This window comes from Strigops habroptila, chromosome 3 (genome assembly GCF_004027225.2).
Source record: "Strigops habroptila isolate Jane chromosome 3, bStrHab1.2.pri, whole genome shotgun sequence".
In the NCBI taxonomy this organism is placed as follows: domain Eukaryota; kingdom Metazoa; phylum Chordata; class Aves; order Psittaciformes; family Psittacidae; genus Strigops; species Strigops habroptila.
The window spans coordinates 64091911-64117858 of NC_044279.2; the positions used below are offsets into that span (position 1 = coordinate 64091911).

At 41.7% G+C, this 25948-nt stretch overlaps 1 protein-coding gene and 1 long non-coding RNA gene across 12 annotated transcripts in view; one reads left to right on the forward strand and one right to left on the reverse strand.

Moving 5' to 3' along the window:
• Positions 1-25948, reverse strand: part of CALD1 (caldesmon 1) — a 196652-nt gene that overhangs the window by 87182 nt on the left and 83522 nt on the right. For 5 of the 11 annotated variants that reach the window (XM_030480636.1, XM_030480632.1, XM_030480630.1 and 2 more), the window contains exons 1-2: positions 8986-9281; positions 8164-8275 (exon numbers count right to left, since the gene is read on the reverse strand). In XM_030480636.1, the coding sequence (XP_030336496.1) occupies positions 8164-8234 (71 nt within the window). In that variant the 5' untranslated portion in view covers positions 8235-8275; positions 8986-9281. Of the gene's footprint in view, positions 1-8163; positions 8878-8985; positions 9282-25948 lie in introns of those variants that run through there. The other 6 variants (XM_030480633.1, XM_030480626.1, XM_030480634.1 and 3 more) reach the window with 2 other exon arrangements.
• Positions 2956-13444, forward strand: LOC115605760. The gene is made up of 3 exons (XR_003990710.1): positions 2956-2966; positions 4769-4773; positions 13332-13444. It is a non-coding gene; the product is annotated as an uncharacterized LOC115605760 (long non-coding RNA).

A 25948-nucleotide genomic window follows, 5' to 3' on the forward strand; every position in this document is an offset into this window, starting at 1 on the left:
ATATGATTTACACAGTTCGAAGGTACAATGACAGATGTACAGAGTTGCAAGAGTGCTTCAGGCTATCCTTAATAGACTGCCTATTGCAAATTCGCACAGAAGATATTGAAAAGATGTTATTTTTTCAATGTAAACATGAAAATACAACCATTGACACCTATTTTTACTATACCTGCTGCATTCCTTCACCTCATGATTTTCTTTGTGCAGTGCCTATGCTTCACTCTAATTCTGAAAATCATGATAAAATACCATGTTCTATTACTCTTCACACAGTTCCCTTTAAAATATGCATGCTAAAATTGGCTGTAATAAGCACCAAATGCTGTGCCTCAATACCCATATTTATTAGGCATTTAAATAAGATCCAGTTCATCAAGGACTTCAGTCATGTTAAAGCTAATAAAAATACAGCAGGAAAGAGAAGGGCAGACCTCCCCCTTTGGCAGTAAGTGGGTTACCTGGTTATAGGCTTGGAAGGGGCACTTTTCATCCAAGAATTTCCCAAAATCCTTGGTGCTTCCAAAGTAAACCTACTGCTCTGTTGAAAGAGGTGAAAGATGCGGCATTTTGCCAGCTGTCTGGGTGCTAAATTTGGGCTGTCCTTCTAAAAGCTTGGCTGGTATGGTAGATGTAGTATAGAGATTACAGAATGATCTTAACATACATGTGGGATGAATATCTGAAATACTAAGAAGCTGATTTTATTGTCTGCTTAGGAATTACTGTGGGGTTAGCTCAGTAAAGTTTGTATTTTGTATGCCTAGCTATTTGGAAGAACAAAGCTTCTTTTATAAAATATTTCTCCATAACATCTTTAAAGAAAATATAATCTGCAAAACACACAATGGCTATAAAATAAAATAAAATAAAGTAAGTTCTACTCAGTATTCTGTATGTTTGGCTATTTTCTCCAGGGCATCCGAAATGTTACAATAGCAAAGATTTGTCTAGTATCCACCCTCACTCAGGAGTGACAGCAAGTAGGGTCATGCTTTTCTGTCTGGGTTAAGAATGAGCTCCAAGAATTGCAGGAACAGAGCTCAATGCAACGTGAAGAGCCAAACTCAGCTCGACAATCCAAATACGTCCTGTCAGCCCTGGAATTCAAGGTAGCTGTGAAGACAGGATAACAGCTGGAGCACTTTGCCTCAATTTGTTCTCAACCTTCACACACTTCTAATCTTATTTATTCATTGTCTTAATATTTAACTCCTGGGCAGAAGATGTCACGTCTTAGGTCTATCAGAATGTGAGTATTTTACGGAAAGACACGCAGAAACTGTTAAAGTATTTGGAACTTCAGGATATATGAAGTTCATGGAGAAATAAAACCACTGTAGCTCTTGTTCTAGTTGCAAAAGAGTCTTAGACCAGACAAGGCCACAGCCTTCAAGAGGGCAGAGGCTAAACATTTTTTGTAGTACAGTTCTGAACTAAATCATGACTATTGGGAAATGACATGTGAGGCATACGCAGCGAGATTCTCTTATGTTTAAACATGCACTCCTTGAAAAATTGTATTAAGATCATATTCTGTTACACGAGCCTGAATGAAAGCATAGTCTCTGAAAACTGTTAATAAAAATGTAACCAGACATTTGGGAACAAGACATGGGCAAGTCCTAATGTTTCAAGAAGCAGGGAATAATTAAAAAGGAACCATCTATTTTCATTTTTAAACTCTCAAAACTAATTTGTCACTAATATACACGCTATACCAAAGTTAAGTCCACTGCAGGAATTAGAACCAGTTTCAAAAGCTATTTGTGGTCATTCAGTATTAATCTAACATGAACGCTCACTTATCCTCATTGTCCTAGACAGGAGAATGGAAATTGTTTACTTTCTGTGGCTGACAAGGATGACCTTTCCTTGCTTTCAAGAAGCATTAAGATGCTCCGGCAACAAATGTGTCCTGTCTTACCTGTCCAGAAGATAAGCAACATGCTTCTCATTAAGCCCTGCAAAGATGCACCCTGTCTGATCCTGCTGGTTTTACCTTCTTAACTTGGTGAATCAGCCCTTTGTATGTTTATCTGAGCTACATCAGCCTCAAAAAGAGCACTGAAACGGCAAAATGAGTGTTAAATGTCTTGTTGGTTCTGTACTTACTTTCACAGGTCTGGACTGAAATTCACTTGACTTCTTTTTCAGTTGTACCAAGGTAAATTTTGGGATTAACTATGTGTCCTCTTTTAACTGAAGTTGCATTGAGCAAGTTACCACCCCAGGAGACTTTCAGCCTGCTGCAGGCTGCTGCCAGCCCCAGCCTGTGAGCTGGGTTACTTCTGTGAGCATTCCGCAACCCACACCTATGAGCATGAGCCACGCTGTCTTATAAAGCCTTTTAAATGACAGGATGGAGAGAGTTTGTGATTGAACTGTTAGACGCTTTTTTAAAAAAAATAATCTTTACCTCCTGCCTTTAGTAATTAATGATATCAGGAACCATAGAGCTTAGCACCTGTACACCTTCCCCATAATCCCTTTTAGGGTATGTTCAGTAATATATTATTTGTCTGCAAGAATATGAGCCCTTTAGTCAGGACAGCTGTGGCCCCTGTCAGGAGATCCTACACAGCCCACAAAGTAGCATGGTGGGTTTAGGAAGTCTACTAATGACTTGTTATTTGATCCTAGATAGCCACTTCTCTTTGCTGTATTTTTGCAACAGGGTGACCAATACCCCTCCTTCCCTATGAAATGATCTGCAATCCCTTAGCGAAGAGCATTTCACAGGGCAAAGCTGTGGTTCTGATTCAAAGTTAAGCTTCAGCTAAATGGAGACGAGGCTGACACTGACACTAAGATCTTCCTGAAGCCTGCAGTAATGATGGTGTGGCAATGAAGCAAATTGGATCAGTGTCCTAGTATCTTTTTTAAGAGAGCCCTAACACCAGGGAGAGGTGAAAATACATTGCTGGGGCAATGGCAAGTCAGCCAGTCATAAAATTGTGGGTTAAGTGCTAAATAGATTAACCTGAGAGCTATTCTTTAGAGAGTTCAAGGTGCCAATTTTTGCTCTCAATTATGCTGCAGTCCAGGAAATAGAGTCTATTGTCACTCCAAGAAGCATTTCACCTCAATTTTTCACTGCAGCTGCATGCAGCTGTGACAGACCAAAGTGCATCAGCAAGATATTCACAAAGCACCACCCCTCCAGACACACACACTCTACCCACCCCTAGGCTAAATTCTTCCAGTGTCAGTTACAACATCAAAATGACAAAACCCAATTGTTTTGTTCAAAAGAACATCTTTTACTGCCTAGGAAGAGGCATGAAGCAGCAGGTGGTATTTTTATTTTTCTTCCCCTGTTGAAAGCAGTCACTCCCCTGTGCTTCAGTTACATATGGGATTTTTCCTGTCAGTTAAGTGCAAGCCATTTCTGTGACAGCCCCAGTACTCCAGCACAGTATGTACCCTGTGGCTGGAAAAGCTGAGCATTCATTCAGCTCCTTCAAGGCTGCCGCTGAGAGTGTCTCATCAATTATCAGGCTGGAATAATGCAGGTAGGGCTTAATCCAAAACCCATTGAAATTGGTGGAAAGATTCCCACTGACTTCAGCCGGCTCTGGACGAGGACCTCAGGCCTTTATACAACCACCATCCTAAGCACAGGACACTGCCTCTGAGGAGCAGGATAAAGCCTTGACTTTGCTGCAGGTCAGTTACAGATGTAGCACATCCCATCACCCAAATGGCTGGTAGGAGACTATTTTCCTTGACCTCACACCTGATTAGTACCAACCACATGCAAAATGATGGGAGATGGTGGCGGTTAACAATGCCATACTTTGTCCTGGGTTTCCCAGCCTATGCTTGGAAAGCCTTGCTCCTCCATGAGGTACAAGAGCTGCTGGGTCCCTGTCAGCCTCAGTGCATGCAATAAATCACAGAATCATAGAATGGTTTGGGTTGGAATGGACCTTCAAGACCATCCAGTTCCAACCCCCCTGCCATGCACAGGGACACCTTCCACTAGACCAGGTTGCCAAAAGCCCCATCCAATCTGGCCTTGAACACTGCCAGGGATGGGGCATCCACAACTTATCTGGGCATCCTGTGCCAGTGTCTCACCACCCTCATAATAAAGAATTTCTTCCTAATGTCTAATCTAAATCTCCCCTCTGTCAGCTTAAAGTCATTCTCCCTTGTCCTATCCATACATGCCGTTGTAAAAAGATTTCTTGGAGGCCTCCTTTAGGTATAGCAAATCTGCTATAAAGTCTCTCCGGAGCCTTTTCTTCTCCAGGCTGAATAAGCCCAACTCTCCCAGCCTGTCTTCATAGCGGAGGTGCTTCAGCCCCCTGATCATCTTTGTGGCCCTCCTCTGGACTCACTCCAGCAGGTATATGTCCTTCTTATGCTGGATGCCCAAGAGCTGACAGGCTGGGAGAAATTGAACAGGCTGTGGGAAAGCTGGACAAAGACCCATATGCCTGCAGTTGGCCACATCTCCCCTAAACAGGTCCACACTGCGATTCTAAACATGCCGATAGACCTTTGGAGACCCTAGACAAATACAAACAGCTAAAAAATTCTGACTGAACAAAATCTGGGTGGATGCAGCAAGCCCATGTGGGGAATTCAGGATGTGAGGGATACTTTGAAATAATAAGAACTTAAATGCAAAACTCCCACTACCTTTCTGAGCTGGTGGCGATCTGTATGAAAGTTGCCACAGCATGAACAACTTGCCAAAGCATGTGCCAGGGTGAAGCACACTGTTGGTCTTTAAAAGACAAAACCACTCTCTCCTCAGGATCAGTCCTAAGCATACCAATGCCAGGGCTACACAGCACAACTAAGCACCAATTCCAACAGCTTTCTAATAGAAAGAAAAAAAACCCACAAAACACAAAGCCTAACGTCAGCCGTCAAGGACTGAACTTGCACCTCCATAGAGGAGACGTAAGTGGCTAGACATCAGTGACTCCAGCATGAGAGTCACATCCTGACCAGTCCTCACACAGCCTTTGGCCCCTGGGGTAGACATGATAAGGTCAAGCCGCTCCCTCTCAGGTATGTGGTGCAGGAGTCCATGCTGCTACAAGACATCTTCAATCTCTCAATCTCTCTTGGACACAACCATCTGGCTGGAAAGACAGGCTTTCCATGTGCCTTTATCCCAGGAACTTGGCAAAATGTGTCACTGTGGCTGGCTGAGTTACAAATATTGCTGTTTGATATGGCTGCTTGCACTTCTCAGTTTACAGTTCAACTCAAAGAAGCCTAAACAGTGTCTAGGAGACCTAGCAAAAATGTTACAGCCTACACATAATCGTCTGTCTGTCCATCACCCAGCGGAAATGCTTACAATCATCAGTGGTTTCCCCATAGCAAGGCTACAGCCCATTGATGGGAGTGTGCAGGGAAATTCCCTGTGCCCAAGTAGCAGGTATCAGTGCTCAGAGCTGATGGAGCACTTTCAGTCATCATGCCATTCTTTAGGACTGTGAGATTCACTTGAACACCTGAAAGTGTTCAGACAGGGGGAAGTCTGGCAAGTAGACTGCTGTGGCTTAAAACATGTACACAAACATTTTGTATTTGTATTTTTACAGGTGAAGATAATTCCCAAATCCCTAAAAATCTGAATTCACCAAAACCAACCCAACAGGACATATGAATTTTTTTATAATTGCCCAAATGCTGCTGTCTTTAGCTTGGTGTGAGCAGTGTAATGCAATGGGGCAGATGCTCAGCTCCTCCCTGGTTTAGCCCCTGCCAGGGCAGGTTTCAGGATGTCCAAGCTCCCAAAGTCACATCTGAACTTGAGAATCAGGCTCTGTTATTGTTGAGGCAAACCAAAAATAAAAAGGCCAGACTAAATTATTTTTAAGACCTCAAGATTTTTAAAGCAGTCTTGTGACTTTTCAGGGGCCTGACTCATGATACTTGAATGCTTGAAGTTGGCAGCAGCAGAGGGAGTACAGCAAGATTTAGCATACAGCAATTTATTGCTAAAAGCCTTCAAATGTGTGGGAAAGGGCACAGAGCACTTCTGCACCGATTCAGCAGAAAACAGGGACACGGGCCCAAGCCCTTCTCCTCCAGCCAGGCTGCTGTGGAACTCACCTCCTCCAAGAAGGTTACTACACATCATCCCAGAAAAGCCGCCCCGGATGTGGCAAAACCACTTCTCAAAATCAGGTGTGGCTGGGTGGGGTGGAGGCTCTTTCCTGTGTCAGAGTCCTTCACTCTCTGGCCCAACCTCTTGGCTTCCCATCACGCAAGAATGGCCATCAGCCTCGCAGAGCTCCCTAGGAAGGGTTCCTTCAAGGGACACTGGTGAGCTGCTGGCTGCAGCTTTTGCCTCCCCAGGGCTCTAGTTTTCCCATGAGTGATCAAGGACCCGAGGTAAGCCCATGCATAAAATTGCAGGCTGTACAGTGACATATGGATACACCTCAAGTCCTGAATTTCAGCTTCCATGGCAGCAAGGAAGATGAAAACCTTATCCTCAATCCCCTGTGGCCATCACTGCATCCACAAACCGGCTGCACCACATCATTGATGCCCAGACCACCCCACAGCCTCTGCACACCCACGTAAGAACTTGGATGCCTGCACAGGAAGTTCAAGACATTTTTCCACAGTAGAAAACACCTCCCAAACTATGCCCCCCTGCATCTTCCGCAGGCCACCCAGGACCTCTATTAGCAACAAACCCTAAAGTCTCCACCTTCCCTTAAGAAGATATTTTTTAAAGCAGAAGTATACTGTAAGTATGTAAATACCACATGCTATACCACGCACTGTGCTCTGCAATCCCTCCCACTCTGCCCGACAAAAATACATTGTCCCAGGCCTGTGGGGAAACCTTCTGGAATAAGAAGGCAGTTCAGTGCCATTGCATGTTTGCTCTTCTGCCTTTTGGGGAGGTCACCAACCAGGTGACAGCTGCAATTTGCAAAGGCAGGCTGGCACGTTTGGCCACCACACTTCATGTCAGCTTATTCAATCAGCAGGCAATGCTGCTGCTGAAGAGGAGCGAATGAAAAAACAGGCCCACAGGTTCAGCTTACAGCCTGATGAGAGTTCACATATCTAATTCTACATGGCAACACTTCCTTCAAAAAGAAAGCCGGATATTGCATCTCATCTACTTGGGATTTCCCCCCCAGTACCATGAACTTCCATTAGAGAGCCTTGCTGGTATAGCAAGGCCTTACTAGAAAGCTCAAAGCAGGCATAATAAAAAATATATTCGGTATAGCATTCTGCTGACTTCTATTTAAAACTTCTCTGAAAATATATTTTCTCCTACAACATTCAGAACCCAAAACACTATGGTTTTGTCAGCAGATGGGAAAAACCAGAAACAAAAACGGATTCCATATTCGAAATTAAACACAAAACTGAGAACAAAATGTGCTTCAACTTCAGTTAAATTTTTTTTTAAAAATCACTGCAATGTTAATAAACTAAATCAAATCTTTATATCAGAGAAGACATTACAAAAATAAATAAAGCCTGACTTTTTCCCTGCTTACTCCAGTGTAAATCATGGGAAATTCCATTAAAGCAAACAGGTGTAAAATGGGGTTAATGAAAAGTCATTCCCAGTATTTTCATGCTGCTTCTTTCACAAATTGACGTCAACATAACCACATTAAGTTCTGTTCTCATTCACACCAAAGTAAATCTGTAATAACTGATAGCAAATGCTACCCTTGTTGCCCACAAAAAGTGACAGACAGTACAAATACAACAGCAATTGCACAGTAACAGCAGACAATTCACAGATATGCTATACTACATATACCAACTGTTATCTCAGCTCTCAATGGATATCATTTTAGCTCTATGTCTGAAATCCCTTTAGCACATCACTCATTCACATGGCATCTAAGCATGAGTTTTCCTATCAATAATATCATGTGGTCATAGTCCACGTATACTGTTTACATTTATCCATACAACAAAATAACTAGAAGCCAGGGCATTTACCACATCCTGAGAGAATTAGACAATAGACACCCCTTACTTCCATCCTCTCCCACGGTATTAACTAAAACTATTTTATGGCACGTATTGTTAGCAAGGACTCTTTGCTTAGCTATATCACACTTTGGAATTTAGAACAGAAATACTAAAAGCCACTGCTAATCAAAGGCAAGCCACCGGCACCATTTTCCATACATAATACCTCACCTCTCTGCTTCAAGGCGCATTTCCTCACGCTTTTGCCTCCTGAGTTCTCTGCGGCGTTCAAAGTCATCCATGGTGGGTGTTCAAGTGTTCAGAGCTCTGGAAAGATCCAAATCTAAAAGGGAGATGACCACTTAGATGAGAGAGAAAACACAATGGATGCGTTTAACCAACCAAGTCCATTTAGTTTTGTTTTGCTTTCTGAACTTCGCTGTAACTATTTTCTTTTTCCATCAAAAAAAATTAACTTCCTCAGTATTGTTGAGCTAAACAAGATTAATGAAATGCCTTGTAGGATAAACATAGCCTATGCCTGCGTTTAGTTTCCTAGTTAAAATGAAATCAACATGCTTTAAGTAAGGACTGCATACATCTTCTAGCCGCAGACTAGCTATTTGTAACATCACAGGTCTTTTCTACAAACAAAAGCAGCAATTCAGCAGGATTTTAACTTTAAGCTTCCAGTTTTTACTGGAAGAAGTAAAAACGCTGCACAAGACATTTCTTATTTTCTTTAGTTGCACAGATAACTAAGCGTTTTGCAGAAGTTAATCCTCATCTGTCTGTTCCCACCACCCTCCTTCAAAAAAATAGGGAAAAGAAAGGGAAAAGAAGAAATGAGAAAATGAAGAAAGAAAGAAAAAGAAGAGAAAGTTAAAAGAGAAAAGAAGAGCAAATGAAAAAAGAAAAGAAGGAAAATAAGCCGTAGCTTTTAAATACCACCCAGGAGGAGCCAAAGTATGTATAAATCCTGCTCAAGGAACCAAAAGTAGCAATTTTTTTTTTTTTCTGTAGTTTAACCCATGCGTTTTCCCTGTGCCCTACCTTTTTTATGATTTAGTCCATGAAATATTTTCCCCTTTACAGCTCTTCATATACAAAGCCTTTCCAGCCTTGGTTTATATCCCATCAAGCCAAGTATTACAGAATTCCCCTGCAGCCCCCAAACCAAAAATGACTACCAGAAAAGGGAAAGCTGTTCTCTTTTTGTCCCTGCTTTGTTTACAGAGCTGTCAGTGGTTAGTTAAACTCTGCCTGGAATCTGGCATTTAAGGCCTGCTCTAAGATTGCTTCCTGTGCAGGGCTGGAGGCCTCAGCTTCCTCTGCAATCCTAGCCTGGGCGCTCCACTCAGAGGATTTCCACCCCCCCAGACTCCCCTCACAGAAAACCCTTTTCCAGCCTGCTTAAAGACCAGCCATTTACGCCACAGAGAAAGCTAGCATGCAGATGCAGACTAACATTTTCAAAGGTAGCTTATGAGCTGCTTGCAGTTTCAGAGAAACAAAGCCAAGGTGCATTTGTAAATTATTCGAAGCGCTCTGTTTGCAGATGTAGATCTGTCTTGCGGCTTTATATTACTGCCTGCCGGTGCAGCGTCCAACCGCCCTCCCCATAAAATAGCTGGCAGTAGCAAAGCCTCTCATGACTTAAGGGAATCTGTGGCTTTTTCTGCCCCCTTTTTTGGATTAAAACACTGCTGAGGGCAGGGGTTTTGTGAAGGTTATTTTATTAGTTTACTTTTCCTGGGGGTGTTTTTCTTTCTGATTTTTTTCCTGGATTGGGGGATTTAAAAGGATGTTGTTGTTGTGACATTTTTCGTGTCTGGCTGGCTGGCATTGTTTTGTGGAGGTTCAAAGGGAATGTTCATTTTGCAAATCTGATAGTGACTGTACAATTGCTGCTGCCTCTTTTTTTTCTTTTTTAATGCACAGTTAGAAAATGTGCATATAAAGCAAGTTGTAACAAGACGTTTTTTCAAATCTTGTGGTTTTGTTTACTCTGACCACCATATACCCCTTGAAGAACAACGAACAGCAAATCTGCTGTTTTCTCACAAGAAATGTTTTCATCCCAGCCTACATGTGCAAGTAAATCCTGCCTTGGTTCCTTTGCTAGAGGGCCCGTGAGTTGCAGGACTGATGTGATTCCCCCCAGCTGGGAGACAAGGATCAAAGGAGGAATGGTACACTACAGAGAGCAAGTTTGAAGCAGCATGCTGGGTTTCTGTGCACAGAGGGCAGATGACAGTGTCCACAGGAACTAAGACTGCACCAAGCAGCAGCATTTAGTCTGTGGAGTACAGTTATCATCAGGGATTTAAAATATAAAGAGCTGATTGTAGGCTGACACTTCATTTGCTGGAATTGAGAAACCCCAAGTTTTTCTCCCACTCTATCTGCCCAAAGCAGGCACGCTTTGGCATCTGATTTATTTGCACCTTCAACACTTCTTATCCAGACAGGTACCTCCCTCCCTCCAACTTTCCTGACTGAGGTACACTCCTTCCCTTCCCCCAGCTCCAGACTCCGTGCACCCACATTTCCCCCATGCCCTCTCCAAATGTCCCAGCCAATACCTCCATCCACCCCTTCTCTTCCTGCATGGTCCTCAGCACCATCTCTCAACTGCAAAACCTTAAGATCTCTTCCTCTTGAGGAAAGCTGAGGAGAATAATAATAGCAACCCAGAAGTATTTCTGTTCTTCCTCCCCTCTTTCCTTCCCAGGAACATAGGGGAGATTGCACAGAAGCTATGAGAAGTTCCCTAATCTTTCTAAATCTTTCTCCATCTCCAGGGTGCTTTTCTGTTGTTCAATGAAGATCAGAAGGATGGATGTCTTCGGAGGATGTTTAGGGTTTATTATAGTGTCTCCTCTCAAAGGACTGAGGTCCAGCCACTTCATGGTATTCAGATGACTTGCAAGCCAAATCCCTTTTTCAAAAATGAGGAAGGAACTTGGGAAATGGAGGTCAGGTCAACAGCACAACCTTTATTAGGAGAGCCATATCAGTGCAAGAACATGAGTCATCAGTTAGAATATCTACTTGAAGAAGCCAACTACTCAATGCCGTTCACTGTCTTCTCCAAAATGATTTGTTATCTTTCAGCCTCTGAAAACTACTTGGACAATAACTTCATCAATCTCTCTAAAAATATTTCTTACTTCCACAAAGAAAGAATATAAAATTATAGTTTCTGGGAGTGTTCTTGCTTCTCAGAAGATTCGAAAATTGCTTTCCTTATAGATGAAGATACTAATTATTTGAAGTATTTTCTACAAACTATTTTTGAGAGTATGCACATTTTGATGCTTCTTTTTCTTCTGAATTAGAATTGTTTATGAGTGAAAACACCCTGGGACTAAACGTAACACCACCCAGTTCCACTCCAGGGTCTGCTTTCAGAGCCAAATGTGAAAACATCTCTCTGTGTGACCTTCCCAGGTGTGCAAAGAAACGATTGTTTTACTCTTCTATTGCATCCCTTTTTTTCCTCTTACACATTTTTCATAATTTGGTGTCAGACCAAAGAAGTTTTATTTTTCTGAATAGAGGAAAATTGTCCCTAAGAAAACTGTTTCAAATCAAAAGTAACGATTCACTCAACCTAAAATAAATAAAAAAAAATATCCAGTTTTATTTAAAATATAAAAATTTTGGTTTTCAAAGGTTTTTAAACTTTACACAACTGAAATAATACTGAAAGAATGTGAAGTGAACTCTCAAGAGTTTTCCACCACCAGAGTCAGAAGAAGGACCTATGGAAGAGTATTACAAACATCTTTGACCTTGCTTTTATTTTTCAAATGCCTCCCAGAATCTACTGAAGATAATTCTTGCTCAGGACCTCAGATTTTCCACATCGTCAGATAGAGGCCTTCTCTGGGCCCCTACTTCTTTCAATTCTGAGACTGGACCTTTAGCGATCATACAATGTCTGATAAACTCTATGGTCTTCCTGAAGACATGCTAAGAAAGACTAGGAGAAGACAGATAAGCAAAGTAACTTATCTACATCTACCAGTATTGCCCCATTACTTGAATCAGAATCATAGCGAAGTATGTGCCCTGCAAATACCACCTCCCCACAAAACCACTCATTTCAAAAGCAGCACCAGTTACACTCTCTCTTTTTAATCTCTGCACTTCACATAATGCCTTTGACCTGCAGCTGACAATGGTTTATAGCTAAAATTTGTTAAGTTTTTCATTATCTTGCTAAAAAGTGCTTTCTTCAAGGACAGCCATAATTAATCCCTCCTGGTACAAAACACATGCATGAAAATCCCACTCCTCTTTATGTTGCATCCCATGAAAGAGTTTAAAATTTCATCTTCTTTCAGCTGTCCTCAAGGTGGAAAATCAGAGGAACGCATAGTAATTGTAAATATATGACAAAATATTTTAACAGCAATTAATATGAATATGCTTTTTGAAAGCAAACAATAAGTTGGCTAGGTAGAAATATACACACAAGCACACATCTGTATAATTCCAGCATGGAAAGCAAAATAACCTCCTGCTCTGCCTCAGATTTAATATTGTCCTCACCCTATTCTCAGCACTGATTTCAGAGACAACTCAGCACACAGGGTCTAGATGAGCTAGACAGGTAACAAGCAAGTGAAAATGCAAACTGCTGCTCAAGTCTTTAACAAACAGACATGTCTCTCTTTCAAGACCTACTAGTCACCTTTCCATTGCACTGAACGAGCTCCCAGACTGCAATGTTTATGCTGAGCCTCTGCACTAGCTTCAACCTAGTTGAGCCAAGAAACTTCAAGCCACAGTATATTCCCTAATTTAGCATGGCTGTGTACTGCACAGGGCTCTATGCTGGCCATGTCTGGTGGCAGCATTGTGCAAAGCACATACCATCTTGTTTCCCTTCCAGTACAATGACACAATTACAGATTTCCTCTTGGTGACCTTCAGGCCCAAAGAGGATGAAAGCCATGCCTATTGCCTCAACATGGGATTGCTCACTGCTCCAGCATTGTGAATGCCCAGGGCAAGGTTCATGCCAACAACTGCTAGGCAGATTGCAAGCCATGATGACAGCCCGTGCAAGAGAACATGAATCAGAGCTCTTGCCAGACTCTCTCTCAGTAGTCTAGCCTATTCTTCATTAGAGAATTAACTCTACCCCAGTCAAAACCAGCACATGGCAGAACATAGCTTCATCCTGCACTGTTGTAGGACTCCAGTTATATGGGAGGTGGTAGAAATTTTAGGACCTGCAGGAAGCACAGAAAAGGGCTAGAGTAATTGCACTGGGTTGAGCCTGGCTGTACATGAGGTGCCGAGCTAAGCAGCTCTAACACTCTGCTTCTTCAGCTGGACAGGGAAGGGAAAACACAACAAAGTATAATGGGTTGAGATAAGGGCAGGGAGATCAGTCAGCAGTTACTGTCACAGGCAAAACAGACTCAACTTGGTGAAATTAGCTTAATTTACTACCAGTCAAATCAGAGGTAGGATAATAAGAAATTAAAAAATAAATCTGAAAAACACCTTCCCTGCACCCCTTCCTTCTTCCCAGCTTAACTTTACTCTTAAATTCTCTACATCCTCCCCACTCCAGTGGCACAGCGAGGTGGGGAATGGGGGTTGTGGTCAGTTCAACACACTATCTCTGCCCCTCCTTCCTCCTCAGCGGGAGGACTCCTCACACTTCCCCTGCTCCAGCGTGGCGTTCCTCCTACGGGAGACAGTCCTCCCTGAACTTCTCCAACGTGAGTCCTTCCCCTGCGTTGCAGTTCTTCATGAACTGCTCCAGCGTGGGTCCCTTCCATGGGTGCAGTCCTTCAGGAACAGACTGCTCCAGCGTGGGTCCTGCCAGGGTCAAAAGTCCTGCCAGCAAACCTCCTCCAGTGTGGGATCCTCTCTCTGCGGGGGCACAGGTCCTGCCAGGAGCCTGCTCCAGTGTGGGCTTCCCATGGGGTTACAGTCTCTTTTGAGTGCATCCCGCTGCCCCGGTGCGGGGTCCTCCATGGTCTACAGGTGGATATCTGCTCCACCATGGACCAACATGGGCTGCAGGGGGACAGCCTGCCTCACCATGGTCTGCACCACAGGCTGAAGGGAAATCTCTGCTCCTCATTCTTCACTGAGCTTGGTGAGTGCAGGGCTGTTTCCTCTCACATGGCTTCATTTCTCTTCAGCTGCAGTCATGCAATTTTTTCCCCTGTTCTTAAATACACTATCCTAGAGGCACTACCACCGTTGCTGATGGGCTCGGCCTTGGCCAGCAGTGGGTCTGTCTTGGAGCTGGCTGGCGTTGGCTCTATTGGACATAGGGGAAGCCTCTAGCAGCTTCCCACAGAAGCCACCCCTGTAGCCCCCCTACAAAACCTTGCCACACAAACCCAATACAGTAATAAAAAGGACAATACTGTGTTTCTTCATGAAAGAAACCATGACCAGTTCCTAGCCTTCTCCTCTCTCCTTTCCTCCCACCCCGCACCCTAGGCAGCAGGAAGCAGAAGCAGTGCAAAGAGAAACAGCTTCAGGATTTCCAGAAGTCAACTAACACAGCGCAGAACAAGGAGGCTAACAACATCATGGTCCAGTGCCTAACATTCAGGGTGATGCAGCAACTCAGAAACTGGGGATATTCCTGCTTGGTTCTACCTCTGATTTACTACTTTGTGGCCTGAAGAGCTGAGCCTTAGTCAGTTTTGTGCCTCTTAACCCTTATGTTACCTCCACCAATTGCAAATTCTTCTCACTGTGCATTTGCAGAAGGCTAAAGCACAACCAGGCCCTGAGTTTAATCCTGGCCACCAGATGCAACTGCAACATCAGTAGCAAAAGTGCCATATCCTACAAATGTCTGCTGCTGAAGCAAGATGATAAAGGGAAATTATTTCTGAACCTTTCAAGGGAAGGCTTCCAAGTTCAACTACAGACAGGTTTTCTACATGTATGCAGCTGGACCTCTGACTTCTGACCTGTCCTCACTGCAGGATCAGGTGGTAACACAAGGCTTAAGTTATCCTGTTATTGCTCTCTTTCTTTTTTTCTTTTTTTTTTTTAATATTCTTTTTTATTACTCCCACAAAAAGGATCAAATGTCTCATTAAAGCTTGACATAAATAGATTGCAAACAGCTTTGTGAGTTGTACTCCAACAATCCAAATGTCCCTTTTTTCTACGCCACCCATGTGTCCCAAAGCCCTGGTGTGGAGGTCCGGACCTTTCAAATGTCAGTAAAGGACTGGTCAATGAGAACCGCAAATATTTTGCTGAATTCAGCTGGATATACACCATGATATCCACTGCATCCCTAGGACTATCGTTGTACTTTCTTTCTAACTCCTCCACTCAGCAAGCAACACTCGTTGTCTAAGTGTGACTTGTTTAATCTTGCACCCATGAAGTGCAGGTATGACAAGCATGCTACTGCAATATCTGGGAAAATTAGAGTTCCTTAATCTATCTTTAGTCAAAACAAATAAATCTGTTTTCTACGAAAATCTGTCAGAAAACTTTTGGAAATTATTTTCCCAGTTTCCCTTTTAATTCCGCATGAGAAGCATTCAGTGCCACTTGGATCTTTCAGAAACAGGCGCAACTTCATTTAAGTCAAAAGGTGGAGTTCAGTGGATTGATTTGTCCATTGTCACACCTCATTAATCTGAGATGTTGGATATAGCTGGCAATCGTATAGTACCAATAGTACAGCTTACGTTTAAAGAGGTTCTTCTTTCCTCCGTAAACTTGTTTTTAATTGTTCCTTTCATGTAAAACCACATCTGCAATTGTTATTGTAAACTTGGCCAAGTATTCATGTTGACTGCAGATAATGAACTCTTGTACATACACACACACTTGTGTCAAACAGCTTTATTCTTTCCCAAACAAAGTTTAGGACTCCATATAAAATAAACGTATTGGGTCATGTGAACACACAGTTTTATTCCAATCTAGCCTGTGCTTGTTTCATCTGACTATACTTCTTAGGACTTCCAAGGAAAATCCATCAATGGCAAACCAACCAAGTGCAGTTCATACTTAGCAACAGAAAATCAAACTTTGGAGGTTTCTCAAAGTCCAGTTTCTATTCTCAGAACATTTCACTTCTGTCTACATCTGTATGTCCAAACTACTGACTATGAGAAAGAGGCAGAGAATTACCGAGTATTTTGACAAGGAAGTCAAAAGAACGACCTGTTAAAATCTCTGTGGCATAAGGTACATTTTCCATCTCACCTTTCATGGGAGTAAAAAAAAGCTCATGCACATTGGTGAGGCATTTTTAAACCTGATTAGCTTATTAGTTAACATCTCTGTGGCCTCCTGAGCAAAACTGTGTAGTGATTACATAGGATAGAGATCCCCAATTGATGTTCTGCAGAGTAGTGGTCCACAGCACCACACTATGGTCCAGGTCCTTGATTCAAGTAGATGCTGAATAGGCTTCACCCACCCTGGCTACAGCACGGGTTATCACAGCGAGTGCTATGCATGTCCTTCCAGGTGCCAGCTCCTGCTCCTGCAAAGTGTCAGGTCCTGCTGCTACAGGGTAACTCACGTGAAAGTGTTGACAGGGAGCTCTTTATAGGATATTGTCCCTGCCACAGAGTTCGCTCCATAGGTCTGCAACTAAAAGATCCATGGCTTTAAATACCTGCTCAGGTCCATCTCTCATATCCATGATCTAAATCAGCGCTAAGGAAGCAGCATTACAGAGCTACGCTATCCCAGGAGTGTCAGAAAATACTTAGTGTGCTGCTGCTAACACTGCAATACACTTCCAAGCATGCAGCAGTAGGACCTGTCACCTCAGAGCCAGTCAACTGCAATGGAAAGTCCCCATTTGTCTTTATTCCTCATGGGCAGGCTGAGTAGGGGTATGCCATTTCCACCCTTCCCACTTCCTTCCTCATCTTTCTCCTATTGCACATTGACATAAGGGTCAGGCAGAGCTTTTTCTTGACATTTGGATTTGCATATACTGGTCCCACCCCTGATCTGTGTGACATTTGTCGATCATTTCCCATTAGCAGGCAAAGGAAGAAACAAGATATAGCTGGAAACTGCTGGCACAGCTACTGGTTCTCATGTTAGTAGGATTGACCCTTGACTCTCTTCTTCAAGTGTCCTCTGAAGTATTTCAAATATGTTGTCCCCAAAGATCAGAAGATACTGAAATATTTTTCATATACAGAATAGAGTTGGAATCCCTGGCAGACTTCCCAGAGACTTCAATCAGGACTGGATTCCACCCTCACAGGCCAAATTCATCTAATACACACTATGAAGGATCAGTGAGCTCACCCTGCATGTCAGAAACTGGTTTGATCTCAGATTATGCCAATATAGGCTACTTCCTCCTCTCATACCTTTGTGCACACACATGCAAAGGCAGAATTTCTTTTACTCTTGCAATGCTTACTTGTGGGAAACAAATTATTTTTACTCATATCATTAATACCGATGAAATACTTAGCCTTTGTCATAGAAACAAAGGGCAGCTAAAAATTGCATTGCCCTGTACTACTGTTTAATCATAAGCGAAGATATCCCAGGTAATGACAGTGAGGTCCCCATCTCAAAACACTGAAATTTAAGGGATTTTATAGTCCACAAAACAGTTTGTAAAAGTGCTTAGTCCCAAAATAAGCACTGACTTGCATTCACATTTTCTCTGCATTCAAGCCCTGGGAAGCAGGCTTGTGGGGTATCATTCAGTAGTTACCCTTATCTTTTATATGCTTCTACCAGTGAATACCTTCAGCTTCATCATGTTATTCTAATCAGAAGAAGGCCCATATCATGCATTCAGTCCTTCTGCACGTTTGTCACAGATTTGTGCCCTGGCTGTTGGCCAGCTTCATATCTCGCTGAAATCTCAGAGCAGAAAACCAGTGCCCATGCCAACACCTTCCAGCTAGGAGCTATTTGTTTCTTAATAATACGAAAGGACTGACAAACATCACTAAGAAACAGATTAGGTCCGGCTCACACGATCAAGCCATATTAAAGAGGAGAATGCATTTCGTCTTGCCCTATAAATCATCACTGGTTTGGTTTGGATCAAAGGTCATCTAGTACCAACCCCTCTGCCATGCACAGGGATGCCTTCCACTAGACCAGGTTGCCCAAGGCCCCATCCAACCTGGCCTTGATAACTGCCAGGGAGGGAGCATCCACATCTTCTCTGGGCAACCTGTTCCAGTGTATCACCACCCTCATAGTGAAGAATTTCTTCATAATATCGTTTCTAAATCTACCCTCTTGCAGTTCACCACCCCTATTGACCTTCACGCTTACATGGAATATTTCAACAATACATTGTCTGAACTTATTTGTTTCCAATCAGGTTTTATGAATATTTTATCACCCTATTCACACTTATTCTCTGTATTGCTCAGGTCTTGAATTAAAAAGCTAAGGTAATGCCATTAAAAATAAGGAAATGCACAAGCAAGACTAAGGTAAGGCTCCAAAAGCAACATTCACTCAGCCAGACTTCAGACTCCACATATTTTCTGGAACGCATTTCAAAATACAAAATCATTATATATTAAGCTACATAGTCAGTCATAAAAAAGTAATAGAAAATAATATGAAGATAGAATGCAGCCAGCTTACTGTGCCTTCATTTTTGTATTTTCAACCCTGTTTCCTTTCCTGCTAAAACATGCAGCCTTAGGATCAGCTCTGCCTAGCACTGAGCATCACAAACTCTAAAAAGAATTGAAGGGTCTCTTGCTTGCTCTACTGAACCAGCGATAAACAATACCAAGTTTAAGTTGTCATCCCTGCATCTTTAAAGAAAATATTAATACTACAAAAAACCACCCCTAAAATTCATTGGTTTGCTGATCTTATTAGTTGTGCCCTGAGAGGCACTAAGTATTTTGAATGCAACCAATTCCTCAGAAGAAATGAATGATAAACTTTCAAGGTCTCGTCTGTTGCTCTTGAACTTTAACTAACTCATCTTCCTCCCAGTACCTGTACACTTTCTTTGCACAAACACAATACACATCACCATGATAGCTTCATTGCAGCTGAAAGTCCAGTTACTCACTGGCAGAGCATCGTGGAATTCTGTGGAACTCCACCAGCTTCAGAAACTTCTACTGGGTTTTTCCCCAACTCACACTTTGAAAGTCACTTTTACCAATGAAACCCAGATTGTTTTTTGCCAAGTAGCTATATCAGTTTCTCTCTAATAAGCAGCAATTCTGTGACATTTTGGTCGAAAATTGAAGCATGAGGTCAGCACCAGCTTTAAAGAGGTACAGCATGGCAGCAAAAATGCAAAGCCTTCCACAGGACAGCTTAAATAGGGTACTGCAAAATAGATGCTCCTAAAGCCATGTGCCATATTCAAATTTTATATCATAGACCCTACTTTATGCGGAGTTTAGCTGAAAGCAAGGAAACACTAACACAACAATGTCACCAAAACAGAAGACCCAACTGCAGTAAGGCTTTCTTACAAAAAAAAAAAACCCAGTAGGCAAGATGACACACTCTCATGCTGTGCATGAGCCAGCATAAAACCTGACAGAGCAAGATTAAGATACTGCCAGCTCCCCTCAAGAGACTCACAGAGAAGCTGTTAAATAGTCTTGATAATAATCTGACTGCTATCTAGACATTCAGGCACAAACACTTATTGTCAGCAAACACCATGACAGCAATGCATTGGTATATCCTTAACGCTGTGTGTGACTGTGCACTGCTTCACCCTGCAGGGGACCATCACTGCCCAAACTTACAACAGAGCCTGGCTCAGAGTCAATTAAACAAGACAGGTGAGGCCTGACAGTATCCCGTGTGTTTAATACTAAGAGCACACAGACATACATACTTACTTTGTATTAATGTGACAAATGAAGGTTATACTCAAGCACAGTATCAAGCCAATAAATAGTTTAATTTTTTTAGGAACAGTGCCTCAGACAATGTCTGTGTGGTCCAGAAAAGAAAATGTTTCATTTTCTTTCAAAAAATAAATGGGGAAAAAAAAAAAAACAAAACTCTGTACCATGCATTATCTGCTACCTTTCCCTAAGTCCCTTTTCATGGAACCCCTGTGGGGTCTCCTGCAGCCTCCCTTGTTGTCATGTAGTGTCCACCCAGCTCAGAATGAGACACAGATCACACATGGCTGATCACAGTCTAAGTTCTGGGCACCAAAGGCATATGAAGCAAATTTTTTCCAGTCAACCCACAAAGCAGGGTCATTGTACACAGGGTATGTGTACAAAGTATTGGCCAAAACCAGACAGACAGAGGTGGACAATTTCAAATCTCTTTGTATATGATCTACATAGGAAAGCAACCTATGTATACTAAGCAAACAATATTTTATAACGCGGTCACCTCATCTTTAGTTATGGACTAGCTGGAAAAAAAATTCTTGAACTCAGCTTTCAAATGTTATGCCTTCTTCAAAATGAAGAAAGCAGAAAGAATTGCACTTATGACTGGCCTGTGTGCACTGAGGCCTCCTGATAGTGGATGCTTCACAACTCACCAGATCTGATGGTTTTACAGGAGTGGAGTATAACTAGAGACAACCTCTGCAAGAATATCCCATTAAATATGTGGAAAAAAGCATTAGGAAGGCAAGGGAACAGAGGCAAGAATGGGAAAACAGGCCTAAAAAAAGAAATAGACTCTGGAAATGATGTACAGAGAAGGGTCAAACTAAAATCACAGATCATAATGCTTGCAAACTTGGAGGATTTTTACAAACCATACCCCAGATAAAAATCTTAAAAATAGCTTGCACCCTTAAGATGAACAAAGAAAATAAAAGCCCAGTAAACAAGCCAGATTTTTCAGCGCTTACCTGGACCAAATAAAACCTTTACAATTTGCAAATACTGACAAGCATCACTTCAGATATTATTAAAGGATTCCCTAAATATAAATGACAGGTTGGTCTGCAGTTAAATTTTTGCCCCTTTGCTTTTCCAATGTTGAAAGTAATTGAAAACAGAAGACGTGCTTCTTAGTGTAGCCTAACATTTAGGAACAGAAAGTATAAATGTTATGTAGCTGACACTGCACTTCAAGTTTGCACTCACTTGCACCCATATACCTTCACACAAAGCATGAATACTTACGGTCATAGAAAATACATGTGCAATATACCCTAGAACACCTGTTAAGTGATACCACTTTCAGGACACTACAAATAAAAATACACATATAGATGGCACCAGTCCTTCTCCTGGCCCAGCAGTGCTGGAGAAGACACAAACTCAGAAGGTACTTCTTTCAAATAAAATGGTGTCACAAATGACACTACAAAAATTCTGCCCAAAGCAAATCATATGTTGGGAATACATATGATTGTGAAGTCTGAAGGATGTGCACATGCTTCAGAGAGGGCACATACCGGAAACAGATCTGATTATTTATTATCTTTGCTACTGCTTTAATCCATATTATTTCAGTATTTACATTAAAAAGGAGACAGGGATATCTTTGGAGATGACTAAGCAGTTTCTTGATTTCTGTTAAGTACCAAAAAGCAGTCCTGCCAATTTATTAATATTTTTCTACAACTTAATATGAACTTGGTTCCAAGAACTACATAGGTCTCCTTAAACTATGTGTAGCAAGAAGTCAATACGGTGCCAGCTGGCGATTAAACAAGCCATTAAAGTAGGCTCCTACTGAATTTAAAGGATTGTTTTTCATCTTTTCCCTCTCTACTCCTCTACATCCAGATGTATTATTTAGGGAATTTTTTCCAGTCCCAGTAAGAAAAGTGAAAGAAATGCCCTTGGCACTTAATGAGTTTTTCCTCCAATGTGGTCTCCTGCTGCAATTGGAATTTACTCCATTACTGTATGGCTTGCAATGGTCCCAAAATACCTCTGACTACATGAAAAGACAGGGAAAGTGTGTTTGGGGTAGGTATGGTTCTTCATTCAAAAGCAGGGACAGCCTGAGGTGGTTGATTTTAGTGGATGATTTCATACAGGCCATCATTATTCCGGCATGCCACCCCACAATTCATGCCCTGCAGCCCCTTGTGCAGGAGACCAGCACTGCACAACGTAGTTAGGAAAAGAGGAGGATACTAGGGTTAAGAACAAGGCCAACAGAGAATTGTTGTTCTGCCAGAACAGGCTGGCAGAGAATCTTGTTTCTCTGCAGCCCCTGCAGGACATCAGCGATGAGAAAAAAAAAGTCCTGTGGTAAAACACTGTGCCTTCACAGAACAGAGGCCACTAGCATACCATTTTTCCTTCAGAGGTTCAAATGCTTATTTGAACTTTGTTAAAGCCACCTGAACTTCATGACCTAGAAGTATTCAAAGGAAGAATAAGTCTAGAATAAACTCTGATATTAAACCAACCCTGGTGTCATCTATAGCAGTAGAACTTGTATAGAACAGTATTTCAGATAAAAATGCCCCCTATAATAGTTTTCCAGATAAAACCTCCAGAAGATCAGAGTTGTATCTAACCCCTGTGGACATTTCAGACTGATTGGAACTACAGGCAACTGAAGGAGGAGCACTGGCTTTTGAAAAGCCTGGAAAATAATTTTATAAAAATGGAAATAGAAATGAAAACACCATTTAGGCCTCCTTCAGTATTTCAGTTCCCAGGCAGTAAAATGAGCTCAGTCACATAAACTGGCTACTGAACTAAAAAACAAAGAGGCCTTAAAACCAAGTATAGACATACAGCTGGAGGCTGAGATAGCCAGCTCCAGAGTTTGGCCATGACTCGGAGCATCTACTTCCTCAGGAGCGAGCAGTCCCTCCAGCCTCGCTCTCAGGCCCTGTATGGTCCCATCAGGCAAGCGGGCCCCTTACTCCCAGGCAGACTCCACAATCATCTTAGCTCATGGGCAGGATTTGGCTCAAACAGATTTTGATTTGCCAAAATTGTTCTGGGGGTCACGAACATTCCCTGTCCCCTTCTTAAGGGGCATTTTAATTCTTAATTGTATAAATCGAAAGTGTAAAAACTGTATTTCACATGTATTCTTTGTTTCTAATACCCATTATCTGTAAGGGGACTCCCTTGCTTGGCTAGCAGTCGGGATTCATTAGACATTTTATGATGATTCTTTCTGTTGTGCAGATATATGATGAATCTCAGATGTTTAAATAGCATATAACAGTGCTCCATTGACCTTGCTGAGTACAGTTGGAAGGAAAGAAAGGTAATTTTACTCAAAGAAATGTTAAAAATGTGTCTCCACTAGTGCACAGATGCAAAGGATAAAGAAACTCCAGAGGGATTAAAATATTTTAGATTAATTTGGAAGAAGGCCACATTGTGTAAAGCCTGGTTAGTTTGGGCCTTTCCAATTCCACGCCATATAAACAAACCCATTTAAACTGCATTTGTTAGAAGGAATGTTTTAAAGAAAAAAAAATTCCCCCAAGCAGTTGTAACTCAAATGACCTCCAGTTCTGTATTCTTACTGCCTAAAGAACAAACATATGTACAATATATTCTAGCTAGAGCTAGTGCAGTTGCTGCATGATTCATACTTCTTGAAAATTAAGTCATGTAAGTAAAGGGATTCTGGCTTCCTTGAGCAAAGTTTTAAAACTGAAGCAAGGTTATATCTGGTAGGTTTTGGAGCTGGCTTTCATACTTTGGACAAGACCACTGCTTACAGATCTTTGTATTGGAAGGAAGGAAGGAAGGTGGAAGGAAGTAAAAGAAAAAAAATTGAAAGTAAGAGACTAAAACAAGAAGGGGAAAAGAGGGATAAATAAACTAACCTGTATCATCAAGACAACTATATAAGGACTTATCGAATGATCAGTGTACCACTGTCTGGCAGAAGCAAGTGTTTAATGTTTACTCACTTTCAAGGTCAAATTTTACTGCTTTTACTCACATGGAATAGAGTTTTTGCCTGCAGTGTCTTCTAAAGAGACAAGTCACAGAGTGTGGTACCAAACCATAAAAAGTAAAAGGTTGCTGACCCTTGTAAGTTAATCAAGTTGAGACACAAAGGAATATGAGGGTAGCAGTGAGCCATCCAGAGGGATAACAGCATTAAAAACACACATATTTTGCATGATTAGCATCTACAAAACAGAGAGCACACAAGGGGACTTTTCTTGTCATAAACCATAAATCCTGGAGCAACTTAACATGAGGAATATCCTCTTATCTGCCACATAGATAAAGAGAGTTCTCCAGTGGTCTCAGGCCTCCTTGAGTTCTTGAAATGGTACCCAATGATTTGACCATAACTCAGTCACTGCACAAATTCTTCTCCCCTTGGAGGATGTGACAGCTGACCCAGCCAAGGACAATATATTGTCTGCTCTCTCCCAAATACCCAAAGGAGACAACATAATTTCACCACTGAATGTAACCATCTTGGAGGGGAATATGGCAACTTGGTCAAAGTTCAGAACAATATAACTCAACAGTTTAGAATACAAAATGAGGAAAAATATCTTCATTAAAAGTAATCTACTTTCAAAGAATAAAAAGATCAATTTAAATTCTAGGATTTGAGGTCTAGCATCCCTTCCCTTATTGAAGTTATTATGAGATGTTCTAAATATGATGTTGCAAGAGGTTATGATGGTTCTGACATCATGGCCATAAAATTCCACTGTGATGATGGCTTCTGCAGCTATCATACATTTGATAGCACACCCTTTGCTTGCTACAGTGCTACTGGTTTAAATTTTCCATGTGATCTTTTTCCTCTTGATGGTTACTGCACATTAGAGATAAACACGTTCTCCAGCATCTCCTGCACATTTTTACTTTGACTGCATATAGAGCCAGCCCTGTGGTCCCTTATTCAGCCTGGTTGCATGAATGGAAGGAATACATTAAGCTCTCGTTGGAGGCACTCCAGGTTTGCAGGGATATAACCACAACCAGAAAGCTGGATTTTTACATCAACAAAAAATCAATTCAGAATGTAGAACTTCTTGTGGTTGGGTTTTGTTCATTGAATGTCATGTATGGACCTTGTTTGTTGACATACCACTCTACACATTCATGAGAACAAGATGTTCTCTAGTCACTTAGACTATCACGGTAAAGCATTTTAAATAAATACTTCACATAATTTCAGAAACAGATGCTAGATAGTAAAATCGCATGTTTGCAACAGAAACTAGCAAGACCTATTTATTAGTGTTTGGAAATTTCTATTTTGTGCTTCACATTATCACCATCAATGCATGAAAAACACAAAACCTGTTACATCTTAGCCTTTCCTTTTGAACTATATTTTTTAAATTTACTCCAAGAAATTTAGGAGAGAAGTTAGTATTTTTCAACACTCTTAACTCTGCCCTTTCACTCATACGTCTGCTACAATTCTATGTTCAAATATTTTTGTCTTCTCCATCATCTCACATATAGTGGCTTTTATAGTGGCTTCTCTACTCCATGAAGACAGACATGCAGGACTTGGGTGACAATTTCTGGCATGGCCAAAATATCATCAAGTCATCCTACTTCCACGTGTCTGAAAAAAAAAACCCAGTCCAGTTCTGAAAAGTATCTCTTTTGAGACGCTTTCTTTTTCAGTTTAGCATCAGAACTGATAACCATTGAGCTAAGAAAGTTTATAAGATATTCAGCATAAATTTTGAATCTTTTAGTAATTCTAGCCTGAGTGCTGCTCCTCGTAGTACTCCTAGTTAGACACCAATATACTAATAACTCCATTCTTAATATCGCCCCATTCCCAACTGATTCAAACGAAGTATGTAATGAATTTTGAAATCCTACTGGCTCTTAGTCAAGTGGCAGAAGCATGATTAATTTGATTGCTTAATAAATCACATTGTTTCAGTTTAGTTACATGCTACAGTCAACTTTATGTTGCCTGAGGCAGTTAGGAGATATGCTAAGGTCATACAGGTCAACAGTGGGGATGCAAATGTATAGTGGTATAAGGCTGGCCAAACAGCTTTGCTTAGGGCCGTATCAATTTATGAGTAGGCTTTATGAGCTCTGGTAACAAGGGAACCCCCTGACTGCTTCCACTCAAAGCTCCTCAGGTGCATCAACTCTGTTTT